The sequence below is a fragment of the Cuculus canorus genome, chromosome 1 (assembly GCF_017976375.1).
Source record: "Cuculus canorus isolate bCucCan1 chromosome 1, bCucCan1.pri, whole genome shotgun sequence".
NCBI lineage: Eukaryota > Metazoa > Chordata > Aves > Cuculiformes > Cuculidae > Cuculus > Cuculus canorus.
Window position 1 is genome coordinate 5,786,056 of NC_071401.1, and position 16,890 is coordinate 5,802,945.

At 35.7% G+C, this 16,890-nt stretch overlaps 1 protein-coding gene across 1 annotated transcript in view; it reads left to right on the forward strand.

Moving 5' to 3' along the window:
* Positions 1-16,890, forward strand: part of ATM (ATM serine/threonine kinase) — a 78,207-nt gene that overhangs the window by 22,380 nt on the left and 38,937 nt on the right. Inside the window, 18 exon segments of the mRNA XM_054058904.1 lie at positions 483-614; positions 1,352-1,477; positions 1,600-1,689; positions 2,714-2,885; positions 4,283-4,482; positions 4,989-5,071; positions 5,180-5,335; positions 5,795-5,870; positions 6,022-6,152; positions 7,571-7,691; positions 8,944-9,120; positions 10,030-10,199; positions 10,499-10,745; positions 11,305-11,423; positions 12,747-12,873; positions 13,983-14,182; positions 15,917-16,100; positions 16,689-16,853. Coding sequence (XP_053914879.1) covers positions 483-614; positions 1,352-1,477; positions 1,600-1,689; positions 2,714-2,885; positions 4,283-4,482; positions 4,989-5,071; positions 5,180-5,335; positions 5,795-5,870; positions 6,022-6,152; positions 7,571-7,691; positions 8,944-9,120; positions 10,030-10,199; positions 10,499-10,745; positions 11,305-11,423; positions 12,747-12,873; positions 13,983-14,182; positions 15,917-16,100; positions 16,689-16,853 — 2,676 coding nt within the window.

The following is a 16,890-nucleotide window of genomic DNA, read 5'->3' on the forward strand; positions in this document are numbered from 1 at the left end:
ATTACATCCTTATATTTGTGCTCCCAAGCAATATATTTTCAAGGCAAAGTGTTTAGATTTTCATTCCTTTTGCTGCTAACAATGAACCATAAGTATTTAAAAAACTATATCCAAAAAAATGAAATAGGAAAATCTGTATTTCTTTACATGATTGGTAAATTATCTATAGTTTTCATAAGTATGTGGAAGCTGTATAGAAATGGAAGTGTGTGCAAAGTGTTGTGAAGGAAGGCAATGTAAGGCCATGGGCCATACAGAGAATATTATAACATGGAGAGCCAAAAGGACATGTTAGTGTGTTGAGGCAACTGCAGTGCAAAACACTAGGATGCAAATCTTTGTTAATTTTGGTGACTTTATGTATTAAAGTGTTTTAAAGAAACTAAAGAATTCTGTATTTTTTTAAAAAAAGTTTAATAATAAACCACTGGTTTATCATCAAGTAAACTGGTAAATCATTAAATACTCTGTTTTTTATTTAGTCTAAGTTTGTTGCTGCAGAACACCTCGTCCGATGTGTCACTCTCTTGATTGGTGTTCTTGGTTGCTATTGCTACACTGGTATACTTAAAGAAGAGGATGCCTGTAAGTCTGAGTTGTTCCAGAAGGCCAAGGTAAGCAACTGTGTTTTTGGGAGCTGTTAAAAGTGAAATAAACCATTAAATACACAGTACTTTAAAAAATTCTGTTCATGTTGACACATTCTTGGAAAATGAATGTTTCCACTGGTTCCTGCTTAAAAAAAGACAGTTGAGAGAGATTTAAGTATGTTACTGCGGCTGAGTCACTGAAATTCTGTCAGTACAGCAATGCATCAATTTTACAGTGGAAAATATTCTAAATATTGATACGTTTCTGAGTCACCCTTCTTAGAAGAGTAAAATAATCATGGACATGTGGACAAAAAGCTACTAAGAGGACAACAAGGCCTTTCATATTTAGGTCTTTTATGCAGGAATTTGTTAAGATCCTTTAAGCAGGTATGAAGACAGCTACTAGTATTATTACTACTACTATCTGAGGTGGTTTCTTGCTTAAACGAGGAAACCCAAAATTTACATATTATGGACACATGCTGTATTTTTATTTTGTGGTGAAAATACCAATGTTTCAGGCAGGCCTAGGCCATATTTTATCAGTTCTGGAACAGAATGAGTGAAACAAAAATCCAAGAAAGAAAAAAAGTAATCCAGACTCATTGATGCACATTATAAGTATGTGTATGAGTAAGAATGTATAAATGACTGTGAATGAGAATCCTGTCCTTTTGCCTCTATGTGTGTGCGCTGTATATGTGCCAATGTATAAAAGGAATTGAACTGAGGTATTTTAACTGTTGTATTTTTACTAGTCTCTCATTCATTATGCTGGAGAAAGCATTGCTCAGTCTAAAAACAAACTAAATGAAGATGCCCACATCAACTCACTGAGGACTTTGATAATGCAGTGTACGAAATGTTTATGCAATTGTACCAAGGTAAGGTTTATAAATGAATTTATATTTCTTTCTTCAGTAATGAGATTACAAAGTTGAATGTCATACATACGATACCTGAAAAAAAATGAATTAAACTATCTGTACGTCTTGCTTTCTTACAGAACAGTGCTAATAAGATGCTTTCTAGTATATTCCTGCGTTTATTAAGTTCAAAATTTATGAATGATCTCGTGGATATTTGCAAAAGTCTGGTAAGTACATTCTGTCTGTTTCTAAATGTGGTGGTCTTCTGTGAGGGGATTGTTTACACAGTATAATAATTTGGAGTCAAGCCAAATGAGATGCTTATTACTGAAAAAAAAAATCAAAATACATTGTGTTTTATAGAGAATTCCTAACTGGAAACATTTCTGTTTAGCATTTGAACACAGGTGTAAGGGAAAGATGAGAGCAGATGGAAAACACTTGATCATGGTTAGCATGCCACCTCACATTAAAAAACAAATTATGTTATTTTTGGAAATTTTTTTAACACTGTGTTGAGGTAGAAATATATACAGATTTTATACCACAACAAGAATTTCTGTAACACTGACATTTGTCTTTAATGCACTTGTAAAGTGTGAAAAGCTTCTTTTTATTTTGTAGTTTGATGGATTTATGTGCCTTAAAACACTTAGAAGGTGTTTGTTATATATATTAAATCTCCTAACTATAAATGACTCTCTTTTCTCACTGAGAATAGTAATAGTGTGTTTAGCACAGCCCTTAAAAACTCTTTTTGGCACATTGTCCTGTAATCTGGTCTAGGAAGGAAAAATCCTGTGTTTTTTCAGCTGAGGAGAAGCTGAGAGTCTTACCTTCTGTTAACTTGTCATCTGGTACGGAAAGGAGTAATTGGTGTGCCCTCAAACATGTAATCTATGCCTTCCTTTCATTTCTCTGTAATTATGAAGTGTAGTGAGAAATTTGTAAGTCTTGTAGAGAGAATTCTTTTTCAGATACTGACAATGTCTTGGCAACATGTAAATCACAAAGACTAGTATCTGTCTTAGGAAGCTTGTGTCCTGACGAGAATAGTTCTAATCAAACAATTCACATGGATAGAAGACAGGTTTATCACAGAGGATGACATTTGTCAATTCAGTGTAGCCCTTATTGTCTTCACCCATTCTAGTTCACTGGGAAATTGGAGTGTCTTTCCTTGTGTTATGCCTGTGGTGTTTCTCCTGTCCTTAAAAACCACCTTTAAAAGGGTGTGGTGTTTTTTGTCAGATGGCAGTTCCTGGAAAACCAAGTGAACTGGGAGAAGGGGATCTAATGGGGGATGATCCTGAGGAGAGTATAATGGAAGTAGATAACCAGGTATCTGATGATCTATTTGATGATCATTCGGTGACTGACATCAGTGATACAAATGAATCTGGTGAGATGCAAAATGTAACAGGTAAGTCTTCTCTGTGTCCAAAACTATGTGCAAAAGCTTATTTTTACAGGATGCTCTTTGCTTGAATGACAATGAGCTACAAAATTGTGCTGCATTGTTAATAGTTGAAGTGTATAATGATTTAACAAGGGACTTTGATGATGATGATAATAAAAATAATAATTCTTTTGTAACTCATTAGTATTTTAAAGATATTAATGAAGTGTTCTAGCTCATTTGGAAAGGAGAAGTTTATTTTTTATTTTATAAATGCAAAATGCAAGCAGAGAAGTTAGCTAATTTGTTCAAAGTTAGGCAGAAATTTTGGCAAAGAGAATGGAAAGTGTGTCTGTAGGATACCTGTCTCTGTCATTACACTGTGCTTAATTTTCTTAAAAGTAGTCCTATTTAACTTTACTCCTTTTACCGATCAGGGAACAGTAATAATAATTCCTGATAATTCTTGGCAAGATCAGTTTTCTTATCTCTCTGGACCTGCAGAGGAACAAAAGCATGAATCTGTCTGTGTGTTCTTGTTAGGAGCTTCATGTACTGATGTTCTCTTTAGTTTTAATTGCTTAAATTAAATTTATGAATTAATAAATTAAGCAATTAAAACTAATTGAATTTTAATTGAAATCATAAAATCAATTTTAATTCATAAAATTAATTTTTTTGTTTTAAATTCTTATTTATAAAATAGTGTGCATCTTAGTTTTCAATCAGGACTGTCTTCTGTTTATTGTTCAACGAGAAGGAATCGGGCATTACATTAACAACACAAACAGCAGCTGGTCTGTTTTCCCTGTCATGATGAAGAAGTGCCTTTAGAAGTGTATTCTCCCACCATCTGATAAATAACTTTAGTAAATAAAGTTTGCAATTGCAGAAGATCACAGGAGTTCTAAATGTGACAGGAAAATAGCATTTGTGACTATTCTGTTTAGCGTATAATTGAAATTTCAGTGAGCATATTAACATAGTAGTAATTGTCATAATTTCAATGTTTAGTAAGCTTTGAATCCTCAGTTTAAAATATATCCTAGGGTACAGTTAACGACAGAAAAGAACACAGCTGCAGGTGGTTCCACTGAGTTCTTTGTAGCCTGGATGGAGAAATCAGCCATATGTATGGGCACATAAAATTCAAAGCCTCCAGTTTAGAAGGGACCTTTGTAGAAGTGCGAAACACTTCCAAATCTGTTACTGGTGCAGTAACTGCTTAATAACAAATTAAAGATTGCTAGTACTCTCTCTGTTCAGAGAACATAAATTAGTTTTGTAAGGACTTAACTGGGAGGTTGGAACTGGATCATCTTTAAGGTCCCTTCCAACCCACACCGCTGTATGATTCTATGATTATCAACTTCTGTATTGTTCTTGGAGAAGCATTTCTCACGTGAAGATCTTATTTTCAGGTGCTTTGAGCCCACTAGCTGAAGAACAGTTGACAAAGCAGGATTTACTTCTCCTTGAAATTCTGCGGTTCTTATGTATTTGCGTAACTAATGTCCAAATTCAGACACTGAGCTTCCGAGCCTCTGATATACGGAGAAAGCTGTTAATGCTCACTGATCGCAGCGTCTTTGATAGTGCTAAGCCATTGCATCTGCACATGGTGAGTGTGAGCGTTTTTTTTAGCAGACCCACCTGTATTTCTTCTGGTTTTGAATTTATATATTCTTGTCAATTGTATATTTCTGTCTTTCTCTTGTCATCGGTCACATGAGGAGACATTAAAACGGCTGCTTTTAATGTTTTGAACTGTACTGTGGTCAGGGAAAAAGCAATAAGAATTTGTAAGCCAGAAAATAGAGTTGAGAAGTAAATCTACTTGCCTTTATCACTAATAATTTGTTAAATAGCTGGAAATGGTGTCTGTAGTAGAATAGGTCTTTTGGTATACAAAGGAAATACTTTTGACTGCCAAAACTGAAAATTTCCTGACCCATATTATTGTGTGACAGCCTTTGCATGAAAAGATGGTCAGCATGTAAGATGTAAGAGCTGACAATAGGTATCCTCGCTGCATGATTTCACCTAAGAGTTACTGAAAATATTTGATAGGTTTTGTCTACTTATTTTCATAAGTATTATTTTGGTTCTTCTTTTTTTTTTCCTCAGTACTTGGTCCTTTTGAAGGAGCTCCCTGTTGAAGAACACCTCTTGCCTGAAGATGATATTCTTACGCTTCTTAGGCCTCTTTCGTAAGAGAGAAACTATTCATCATATATTGTAGCTATATTAGTTCAACAGCTAAAGGATTTTGGGTCTGTTTAGTGTTTCAAGATATTTTTTCTTTCTTTCTTTCACAGTACTGTGTGTTCTTTGTACCGTCGAGATCAAGAAGTTTGTAAAGTGATTCTAAATAATTTGCTTCCTATAGCAGCAGGATTGGCTCGGTCCAATGCACACACCGAAGAGACAGGGCTTGCCAGAGGACAACTTCTAAAAGTTGTTGGAGCCTTTTGGTATGTTTTACCTACTTAATGCAGAAGTCTGTTGGGTGTAAAATTTTTAACATTGCTGTCAGTGTGAAGGCTATAGTGCTTTTTTGTGTCTTGCTGTTGGTATCCTGTAATATCTTGATCCAACATTTAACTTCCCATATTTTCTTTGTTGTGTTACATTTATAGCAAAGAATGATAGCATCCTTAAGATGGTATTAGATCAATAAATACCTCACTGTCACATACTAGGAGAAACTGATTGTACTCTGAATGGCATCAGTAATTATAAGAAGTGGTGACTTCAGCAACCAAAAATGATTATTCTTTACAATTGTAAATTACCAATAAAAACGTCAAATCATCCCATATGTGCCTGTTGAGCACAAAAGAACCAACTGTGAGCAGCAGAAAGTAGCCTGTTAGACTTTTCCTTAAAATTGTTGGCAAATTTTTCCTTTATTCAAATCTTCCTCACTTTAGGTATTTATCTCAAGGAGGGGAATGCACAGCGCCAGTAAGAGTGGCCCTTTTAAACTGCATGAAAGCCCTGCTTGAGGTAATCCCAGATTTTCTTACATTCATTAGCATGTTAAATATACACCTAAGGTGTACTTAAAAACAGTATTTAAACATATTTTGTGTACATCAGTGTATATTCCATTTTAGGTCTTTTGTACATTTTAAACCACAATATTAACTTTCTTCAGGCTGATCCACATTGCAAGTGGGCAATCCTTAATGTGGTGAATGAAGATCTACCTGTGAGTGATGCTTTCCCCCGTTTTCTCACAGATAGTCACCATCAAGTTCGCATTCTTGCTGCAAAATCGATTACCAGGTGATAATGTAGATTTCTGTTTATCATTTCTGTTTATAAGAATAATGCTTAATTTCACTTAACTGGATCTTAGTTCTGCTACTGCATAGCTGCTCTTTTCAATACTTCTGGGGCTTTTAATCTTGATGGAATGTAAAAGCCTACCAAGTTAATTTGTTTAAAGTGTTCAAACTTTCTCTACATTTCAGTTATTCTGTGATGTGAGAGGGAGAGATATATTGAGAGAGTCATAAACAATGTATCTATGAAAACCTATAGATGATAGCAAATGTTGCACGGATTTTATTATGCAAAACTCGAATAGGAAATAGTTGTTTATCATCTAGGTACAGATTGGTAATTTGTGTAGCAATAAAAACTTTCTCAAAGGATCTTGTGATTTGAATACTGTATATAGTTCTTTCTCCGTATGTTGGCAAGGGTGTAATTGAACTGGAAGAGGAGTAGAAGAGGGACGTTCAAAAGTGTGAACCACTTTATGCACAGCTGTTGGTTGCATAAACTGGAGCTCTTCAACACAAAAATAGTTGAATTGCAGAAGGTATAAGATAACCCTACAAAATCTGGAGCAGAACAGAGTGAAGCTTGGCAGTCTATTCCAGTTTAAAGACTAGGGGACATCAAATGAAGCTCACAGGTTCAAGATTCTAAGAAAATACGGTTTACTTCTTCGTACAACATTCAGTTATCCTGAGTGTTATCCTATTATCTTCAGCTGTCTGGATGTTTTCAGGGGTTCATGCGGCAAAAAATTCATGAAAGAGGAAATCATTGAAGTGACTAAATACAGTCACTACTTCTAATTCTGCCTAGGTCACCTGTGGTCATTTGCAGTATTCAAGGAATTATTATGCGTACAAGCAAGCATACAGTAGCCTTTCTCGGGTATCTGCTAACAGCCACTTAGAAATGGCTGGAGTGACATTTGGTCCAATCTGTTACGGTGTTCCCATTTTCATTACAAAGAGCAATGTGGGTTGGGCCTTCATCTACAAAAAGTAAGAAAGCTTTTTTACATATGCATCTATTCAATAAATATATTCTCAATGTACTTCGTGACTTAAAATGTTCCATTATGATGAACAACTGAAGTTCGGCTTCCTGCACTGGCAGAGATTGGGAAACTTTTAAATCTTTTCAGGCTCTTCTCCATTCTGGTGGGAGGTGTCCCTGCCCATGGCAGGGGGTTGGAACTGGATGATCTTTAAGATCCCTTCCAACCCAAATTATTCTATGATTCTGCCCAATGAATATTCTTAGATAGTGTTTGAGGGAGAGGAAGGAAAGACTGCTGTACAAGCAAGTTAAGAGGAAAAAATTATATTCAGAAAATCAGAATCTTAGTATTTGATAGCACAATATGCAGTAGTTCAGTAAGCCTAAATGTTATGCTAATAATTATTGTTCTTATTTTGAAGTTTGTTTCAAGATGTGAAACAGAGAGATTCTTCTGGAATGTCAAAACCTCTTCCCCTGAAGCTCCAGCAGAAGGCTTTTGAGAATGCATATCTCAGAGTCCAGGAAGGAATGAGAAATCTGGTACCAACATCTAGTTATTAATTTTGCCTGGTTTTCATCTTATTCATAAAATGGATTTTTTAAATGATCATCTTTAGTTTTCTGAGAATATTAGTTCTTCTGGACTTCTGATAATCTGAGGTTGTGCACAAAGTGGCGGTTGGGAAATGCCTTACACACCCACTCAGTCTTTGTTTTACCCACATTAGAAGTTTGTAAACATTTTTGCTGTTTGTTCTAGACTGCTTTTCTGTATCATTTTTTTGTTGTTGTTTCTGTTTCGTTATTTGTTGTTGTGAGTTTCAGTACTGTAACACTTCAAAATCAGAGATAATTGGAGCCTCAATATTCTAGGCAACATATAAATAGTAAATAAGAGGCAATGTAAATTCAAATTATGTGTTTAAATACTATAAAACCATATTTGTACATTTCACTAAGATGTTTCTAGTGGTATTAGCAGTGGTTTTCACAAAAATAGAATTTGCTTAAAAAATTAAACTACTCAGAAGAAAATTTGAGTGAAGGAAAAGTTTTACTCCAGTGCAGTGACTGGAAATCTAGCCATGTATGTTACTGTAGAAATTCTTTAGCTATTAATTTTTTTATTCCTTGCTACCATGCTAAGTCATCTACATCTTCCCTTTTTTTTTTTCTGTCATGCTATCGTCTATCTGCAAGTCATCTTTCTGCCGCATTTTCTCTTTTCCCTTTGCCTGCTGTCTTGGAGCCTGGGCTTGCAGCTGAGACCTCATCTCTCTGTCATCTTATTTAATCTCTCTGTATCGTTGCCTCCAGCTCTTTGTTGTCTCATCTTGTACCTCAGTTGCCTTGCCTCCCTGTTCAGACACCTCAGCTTGCTGTTGTCTGTTAGCTTCTGCCTTTTCGTTGCAGTTGGGGAAGAACTGCACCTGAATTATTGCAAGGCAGTTCTCTCCTATATGCATCAAGGAGGAGCAGAAAGGAGACTTGTCTTGTCAATGCCTCCGTCATTTCTCTGTTAAGTGTGTCACCTGTGTTTAAACTGCTTATACTGCAACATTAACTGGAGCTTATGAGGTGTGGGCATGTGTGCTGGCTTGCTGGAGGCAGTGACTTATGGTTGAGGAGTGGAGCAGACAGGTGGAGGAGGCAATTTTTAAGCAACTAAACGAAGATTTTCAGCAGTATTCATGGCAATGCCCTTAATTTTAAATTATTCATGCTCATTTATTAATTAGGAGATTGCTTTAAGAGAGTATTTGTATGAGTTCTTCATTGTTTCTTATTGAAGGTTACTGGTGATGAAAGTCCTGAAGACCTTTTGGACAAACAGTGTAATGGAAAAGCAGGTTTGCTGATGCTTATAACTATGGTTCTGTGCTGCAGTCCGGTCTGTGAAAAGCAAGCTTTGTTTGCTATTTGCCAGTCTGTGAAAGAGAATGGGTTAGAACCTCACCTTGTGAAAAAGGCAAGTATAAAATTCCATGTCGTATTTAGGTTATAAATTAAGGTTAATTTAAAATTGGAATGGTAAAAAATGCTTTTGTTTGTATTGAAAGTTGCTGAATTTGTAAAAGCGTGACTAATGTGGGACTTAACTTATCTGAATGAAATCTTGTAAATCTTGGATGTTAAAAGCACAGATCTCAAATACAAACAGATTATTATCATGAAGATTGCAGATCCCATTTAAAAGAATGCAGTGGAAGTAAAGTGAGTTTTCCAATGTGGAAAATACGTAAAATAAATGCAAAATATTGGAAGATGATATTTGTCTTGTAGACTTCTGTACTGAAATTCATAGGGACATGCTGAAGTAATTTCTGTTTATGCTGCAGCCTTTTATGCCAGTCATTTTTTTAGTGCACACTCTCTCTTCTTTCTCCTTTCTTTATATTCATTCCCTCTTGGTATAACACACAGTCTCTACCGCACAAAATGTGGGGCTATCCTTTCTTTGCATATCACTTCATACCGGGTAGTTGTTCCTTGATTGTAGCCTTTCAAGGTATAGCAATACAATTAATAAAAGCATAAGGAAGAATTTCTTCACCATGAGAGTGGTGAGGTACTGGCACAGGTTGCCCAAGGAAGCTGTGGCTGCCCCATCCCTGGAGGTTTTCAAGGCCAGGTTGAATGGGGCCTTGGGCAGCCTGATCCAGTGGGATGTCCCTGCCCTTGACAGGGGGGTTGGAACTGGATGATCTTTAAGGTCCCTTCCAACGCAAACTATTCTATGATTCTATGATTGCTTATGCTAAATAGAAGCTGTGTTATACAAATATCCGTTAAAAGTGTGGAGGAGGTTGTAGGACTGTCAGTTTGCCATATACCATGTACTCTGCATGCTATCTCTGCAGTATTATTTCATGCACAGGTTTTGAAAAAAGTATCTGACATTTTCGGCTATAAAAGTACAGAAGACTTCATGACATCCCATTTAGACTATTTGGTGATGGAGTGGCTGAGAATAAATGACAGTGGATACAGTCTATCTGCTTTCCCTTATGTTCTTCTGAACTATACTAGCCTTGAGGAATTCTACAGGTGAGTTTGTGATATGAAAGCAGTTTATTTAGATTTATTTACAATTATGACATGGGGTTTCAGATTTCTAAATGTGGTAATGCATCAGGATTTTGTTATAACATTGAAGGCATTTAAAATATATTCCGAGTGTTTTGTATATTCTATTTATGCTGGTACGATTTTTTTGCATAACAGTAGCTAAATACTAACTACAAATTTAGTTATGCAGTAGAGGAATGGTATTTGCTATATTATGCTTGAGATTGTTTTTAAAATCCAGTGCAAGGACATTCTGTAAATGTATTTATTGCGTGTAGGTCTTGTTATAAAGTTTTGGTTCCACACCTGGTGATTAGAAGTCAATTTGAAGATGTGAAATCACTTGCCAACAAGATTGAAAAAGATTGGAGACAGGTTCTAGCAGACTGTTTTCCCAAGATACTTGTGAATATCCTCCCTTATTTTGCCTATCAAAGCCATGGAAAGATTGAAGTAGCAGAGCAACAAGACACAGCTTCTAAAGTCTATGACATGCTTAAAGATGAAAACTGCTTAGGAAAACAGGTATCTATTTTAAATGTCCAAATTGAGTTCTATGGCATTTAACAGACCTGAAAGAAACTTTTATGTATTCTGTAAAAATGTAAAAGCCAAGCTAGACAAATTTTTATCCCACGGTTTTCAAGTAGATATTCAGTAGAAACTTTCAGGCAGACAGTTGACTTGAAGTATATATTTTTTAAATGTAATTTTTTTTTTACCATTCATTATACAACCCTGACTTTCCCTGTCATCTGTCTGTTTAAGTAAGTCATGTTTTCCTCTTAAAATATTTTGCTAATGCTTTGTGAGGAGCCGTCTTCCCCAGATGCAGACTCTATATCCAGAACTAATAGTAAAATTAAACAGATTCTTTTTCTCCGTAGGAAAATAAATTGTTTTTCATGTGACTGCCATGGATAAGTCTTAACCAGCCTTAATTTCTGAATGAATTGTATGTCATGGAAAATTAAACAAATAGAGAATCCAGACCAGAAAAAAATGTATTTTCTCAGAAAGATAAGTTAAATTATTTTAGCTAAGAGATTTGTTTTCCTATTAAAACACTATTTTTTTCTTGTAGCAAATTGACAATTTATCTCATAATAACTTACCAGAGATTGTGGTTGAACTCTTGATGACCTTACACGAGCCACCTGATAACACAGTAGAAGAAGGAGCTCATCTAAGTAAATATATAAGGTATGCGTGTGTGGATTTTCTATACGCAGAGTGTGTTTGTATAACATTGTGCATTAAAATATGCCCTCAGGCACAAGAAGAGGTGGCCTCAAAGTTGAGAATTAAATGACTTTATTGTCATTAGTAATGCTGTATCGTAGGCATACTTTCTCACATAGTTATTCCGCAGTATCAGTAAGGGGAACCGCTATAATACTTCACTTAATGGAAAAAAGGAATGGGTGAGCAAGAGAATGCCATTGTATGTTGGTGAGCTGGACTACAGCAACGCCAGTCTAGATAAGTTTAAATTTGGATGGGCTGCCCTCGCTGTGAAACTGGTCAGGTTTTGATGTCTAACTTCAAGGGATTCTTTTAAAGGTCTTTAATTATTTAGAAGTCACTGAGAAGCGAAGTCAACCGTTTCTTAACTGTTCTTGTAGTGGCGGCTCTTGCTTTTGGTAAGGAGATTGCTTAAGGAATACCAAATAAATTCCTAATTAATAGAAGTATTCTAATGCCATAAATACCTTCTCTTTGTGAGCTTTTCAGTCGTTGTTGAACTCTTTAAAGTATCACTATTTGGATAGTCATATCTAGAAATAATTTTTCAGATTTTTGTGTTTAGGTACAAACGATTTGGAAAGACATTACACTTTCTGAAGTTATTGAGGGAGATATTTTTATTGTAAAAATATTAAGTTGAAAGAAACCAAATAATTTCTTTGAGAATCTGCCAAAAGTTAAATGGCTGAGAATTTCAGAAATTTGTACAAGGAATTTGTTTTAGTTGTTTTATTAACAGATTGTGGTGTCTGCTTGTAACCAAAACTTTTCTTCCTAAGAGGCAAATGTTAAGAATAAGAATCATAAAACTTAGCTTTTGCTGATTTGTTACTGTCATAGTGCATTTCTTTTATTTCCAAGGTCCCAGAGAAGTTGATTACCCTTTTTTTTTAAAAGGGAGATGAATGATTACTTTTTTCTCAACCAATTTGTTCTTATAATTACAAAATGCAAAAGCTTTATCCATGACTTGCAATTAGATTTCCCTACAAAGTACCTTAGGTGAGGCAGATGTGTGGGTTTTAGCAATACGATCTTTCACAAATAAGAAAAGAATATTAAGAAAGTACAATTTAGAAGGCAGCCATAGAGGAACAACAGACAGCGAAAAATAAGATGCATGTCACTTTACTGGATGCTTTTGGTGATTCTTACTTATGGAGAGCAGAAAATATTTGCTAGGAGTTATATATTTATTTAGTGAGACTTATTTGATACATGGGGTTTGATTTTGGGGATTAAATTCAAATAAATCTCTTTTTTTTTTTTTCCATTTAGGGAACTGGATCCTGCTCCTAATCCTCCTCATTTTCCATCTTTTGTGATTAAGGCAACCTTGGACTATATTAGCAACTGTCATAAAAGCAAATTGAAAAGTCTTGTAGCAGTTCTTTCTAAAAGCCCTGTAAGAATGTAATGATCAATTTTTTTTCTGTAGAACATAAAATTTCTTTTACGGTTACATTTTGGTTATATAGATACCATTTCTGTTATGTATATATGAAGAAAAAAAGCTGGGATGGGTCTCATTATCAGGGAGCACAGGGATAAGATAAGGGGTAATTTTTAAGCTTAAAGAGGGGAGGTTTAGATTAGCTATTAGGAAGAAATTTTTTATTGTGAAGGTTGTGAGGCACTGGTACAGGTTCTCCAGAGAAGTCATAGATGTCCAGTCCCTGGAGGTGTTCAAGGCCAGCTTGGATGAGGCCTTGAGCAGCCTGGTCTGGTGGGAGGTGTCCCTGCCCATGGCAGGGGGGTTGGAACTGGGTGATCTTTAAGGTCCCTTCCAACCCAAACCATCCTATGATTCAATGAGAAAATACAACCTTAGAAACCTTTCTGTTCTTTTGTTTGTCTTCTGAAATGAAACAAGTACTAAATTCAAAGACACAGTAACCTTTACAAATATTACATGCTTGAACTATTAAATTCATTGTATAATATATTTAAAATAGTGTATAAATAGAGAGGAATACTTTAGAGGCTGTAGAAATCCATGTATCTGACAGAATTCAAATACAAGTTATTTCTTTGCCATGTGTCTGAAGAACAGTCTAAAATAATTACATTGGGACAATTTTATCTAAATATCATCTACAATTTAGATATTAAAGTTTGCTTCCCTTACTGACCGTATGAAGTCTTATAGTCTGTGATATTTTTAGACATTTGGTTTTCAGTTGTTAAAGGTAAAAATGAAGGCATATAAAATACTTTGATATTTCTCCTGCTGCTGAAAACTGCCATAACTGTTTGGTTTTCTGGAAAATGTGCATAACTTTTCTCATGTGGGGCAAAGAAAAAAAGAAAATCGGAGGTATGGGGCTGTAGTCCTGCTTGGAGAGGTGGTCTCTATGTAGGTCCTTCTTTAGTTTAAAGCAGTAAAAATAATAAACCTTTTTGTCTTTAAAACAAAGACGTACTTTAAAAACAATATTTATCGCTCAAGTTTTTTCTTGATAAACTATATTGGCATTATGAATTATTTTTTACTCATACTTTATTCATTTTTAGGATTCATTCCAGAAAATCCTTCTGGCTCTCTGTAAGCATGCATCAGATACAAACAACATTTACAAGAAACACAGGGTTCTTATAATTTATCACTTGTTTGTCAGTCTGCTTCTTAAAGAGATTAGAGATGGTTTAGGAGGAGCATGGGCTTTTGTCCTCCGAGATGTAATTTACACCCTGATTCACCACATCAACAACAGGTAAATGCAGTAATTGTGTGTTGTTCTTCCTGTCTTCTTATAACTTTGCATTTCAGTATTGCTAGTAGGTATTAATGCATTTGTAGAAATAATTGAACTTTACTGAAAGAAAAAATTAAATTGCCTGTCTGTGATGTTTTTGGAATTTAAATTCAGAACCCACACTAAAATGTGGACATTTCTGCACTATCCTTGTATTTGCATGTTGACTATGCCGCAGAATTTTGTATTTAAAGTAGGCTGTCAAATTGTAGAAGTAAGAAGTGTTGGGAGATTTTGATGCCAGAAGAGGTGTTTGGGAATTTAAAGGTTATGGGAGAAAAATTCAAGTTGTGGGGTCAAGTGCAAAGCAAGCACATGTCAAATGAAATGTGCTAATTTAGTTAGTGAAGAGTATTGACATTTACATTTTCACCAATAAGAAGCTAACAAAATGAGTGAGAATCGACACATGTTATCTCTGCTTGTCTTGAGATTGTGAAACCTGGTACTTCATCAGGCTTAAGGTTTAGAGATTCTTATCTTTCGTAAGGGCTAGAGATATTTTCTTACTTAATGTGTGGCTTTGGATTTCTAAGACAGTTATTCACCTAAATGTCATTGAGTTTCAGTGCAAGCTGATTGCTTTGCTTGTTCAAAGCATTTCATACTCTGAAATATTGAAGAGAGGTGTGGATTTGATGGCCAATGCCATTGTTATGAGACATGTTGGGATCAACACTGAACTGGGGCAGGGGCTGTTGATGCAGTGGAGGGCAAGGCTGCCATTCAGGGGGACTTCATCTAACTGTACAAGTGAAGTTGAACACAGAAAATCCATAAGTCTTTCACCTGGGATGGAATAACTCCATGCCTGAGTGTAGGTTTGGAATTCGACTGGCTTTGCAGGAAACGACCCAGGAGTCTTGGAGGACAAGCTGAATGAGTCAGCAGCGTGCCTTTCAACACTGAATGCTGACTGTGTGCTGAACTGTGCTGGCAAGAGCGTAGCCAGCAAGTTGAGGGAAGTAGTCATTCTCCTCCAAGTTATATGAAGCTGCAGTAGTACCACTGTGTCCAGCGTGAGGCCACTCCAGCCAGGACGTGAGAGATGATGACAAACTGCGATGAACTGAGTGGAACACCCCTGAGGGGGTAAATGGAGTTGATCTAATTTCCGTTCTCCAGTTTCTAGAGGAGAAATATTTAAGAGGAAGATAACTTCTAGAGGATGTAGAGCCAGATTTTTGCTAGAAGTACACTCGAAGGGCAAGAGGTAGCACCCACCAACCTGCAATATGGGAAGTTCTGGTTGGACGTAAGGCAAAAGGTTTTCCTTAGTGAGAATAGTCAAATACTGAAGGAGGTTGCTCAGAGAGGCTGTCGGTTTTCCATCCAAGCAATGTGGTAGAATTAAGCTCAACAAAACCCTGAGAATCTGAAGCTGATCTTGCTTCAGGCAGGAAGTTGGACTAGATAATTCCCAGGTGTCCTTTGTAACTTAAATCTTTTTTGTTGTTGTTTTGCTTTTTTCTTAAACTAATGGTTAGGTGAGAGAGAGGATGTGTTTTCCAGTTTGTTCTGTTTCTGTCAACATTGATTGAGTTGATAAATATTAAAGTTTAGAATCAGTTCCTCTTACAATATTTATCTGTTTGTCCTTTTCCCCCATTCTTCGCTGTTGTATAATAAGCTAGTACTTGAGATAATGACAATGTGTATTTCTGAACTTCACTTTTTTGTTTCCTGTGACAGGCCGGTTATTTTCAGAGATGTATCCATGCGCAGCTTTTCACTCTGTTGTGATCTTCTTCATTATGTTTGCCACATAGCGGTTACGTGTTGCAAAGATGCTTTAGAGAGCCACCTTCATGTTATTGTAGGAACCCTGATACCTCTAGTACCTAATGCCATGGACCAGCCTGAGATTCAGGAACAGGTAGTTTTGAGTTATTCCTTATTATTACACTTACTCCTTTTCTGTTAGCCTTTTATTCCGTGTTCACTGTTGTTAAAGCTCTAGCTATACAGATGTTCGATTTTGATTCCTTCTATCAATGCTTTGTAGATTTATATTAAAAATATTTTCTGCGCTATAACACTGTTACCTTTAATTTTTTATCTAAAAGTGTCTTTGCTTTTTGTACTTCTATTTGGGCAAATATGTGTTCCATATCTAATTCCTGTGGCTTAAAGCAGTGATTGAGATGTGTTTATATCATAATTGCTGAGATTACTGTATCACTTAACTTTCTAACTCTCTGTTTACGTGGTCGATAAAAGATCAGATTTCTAAAAGAGCTTTAGTGCTTTTGTAAGGTCCTGTATTTCTGCTTTGAATCTGTGAACCTTTATTAGCCAAATCTGAACAGTTCATAATTTCTAACAGTATAGATAAGTCATCTTAATATTTTTACAGAGCTCTCATTTATTGGAATTCGGAGAAATACGAACTTTATAACCTGAATAAGAAATATGACTCAAAAATATTTCTCTATTTTGTTTTTCCTTTACTTTTCACGTTCAGGTCTTAGGCCTGTTGAAGTATCTGGTGGTAGATAATAAGGATAATGAAAATCTGTACCACGCAATCAAATGCTTAGATCCTTTTCCTGAATATCCTGCTTTTAAAGATTTGCGAGCAACTCAACAGAAAATAAAATACAGTAAAGGACCGTATTCACTTTTGGAGGTAAGTACATTGTAAAACATACATTATGACAAAATGA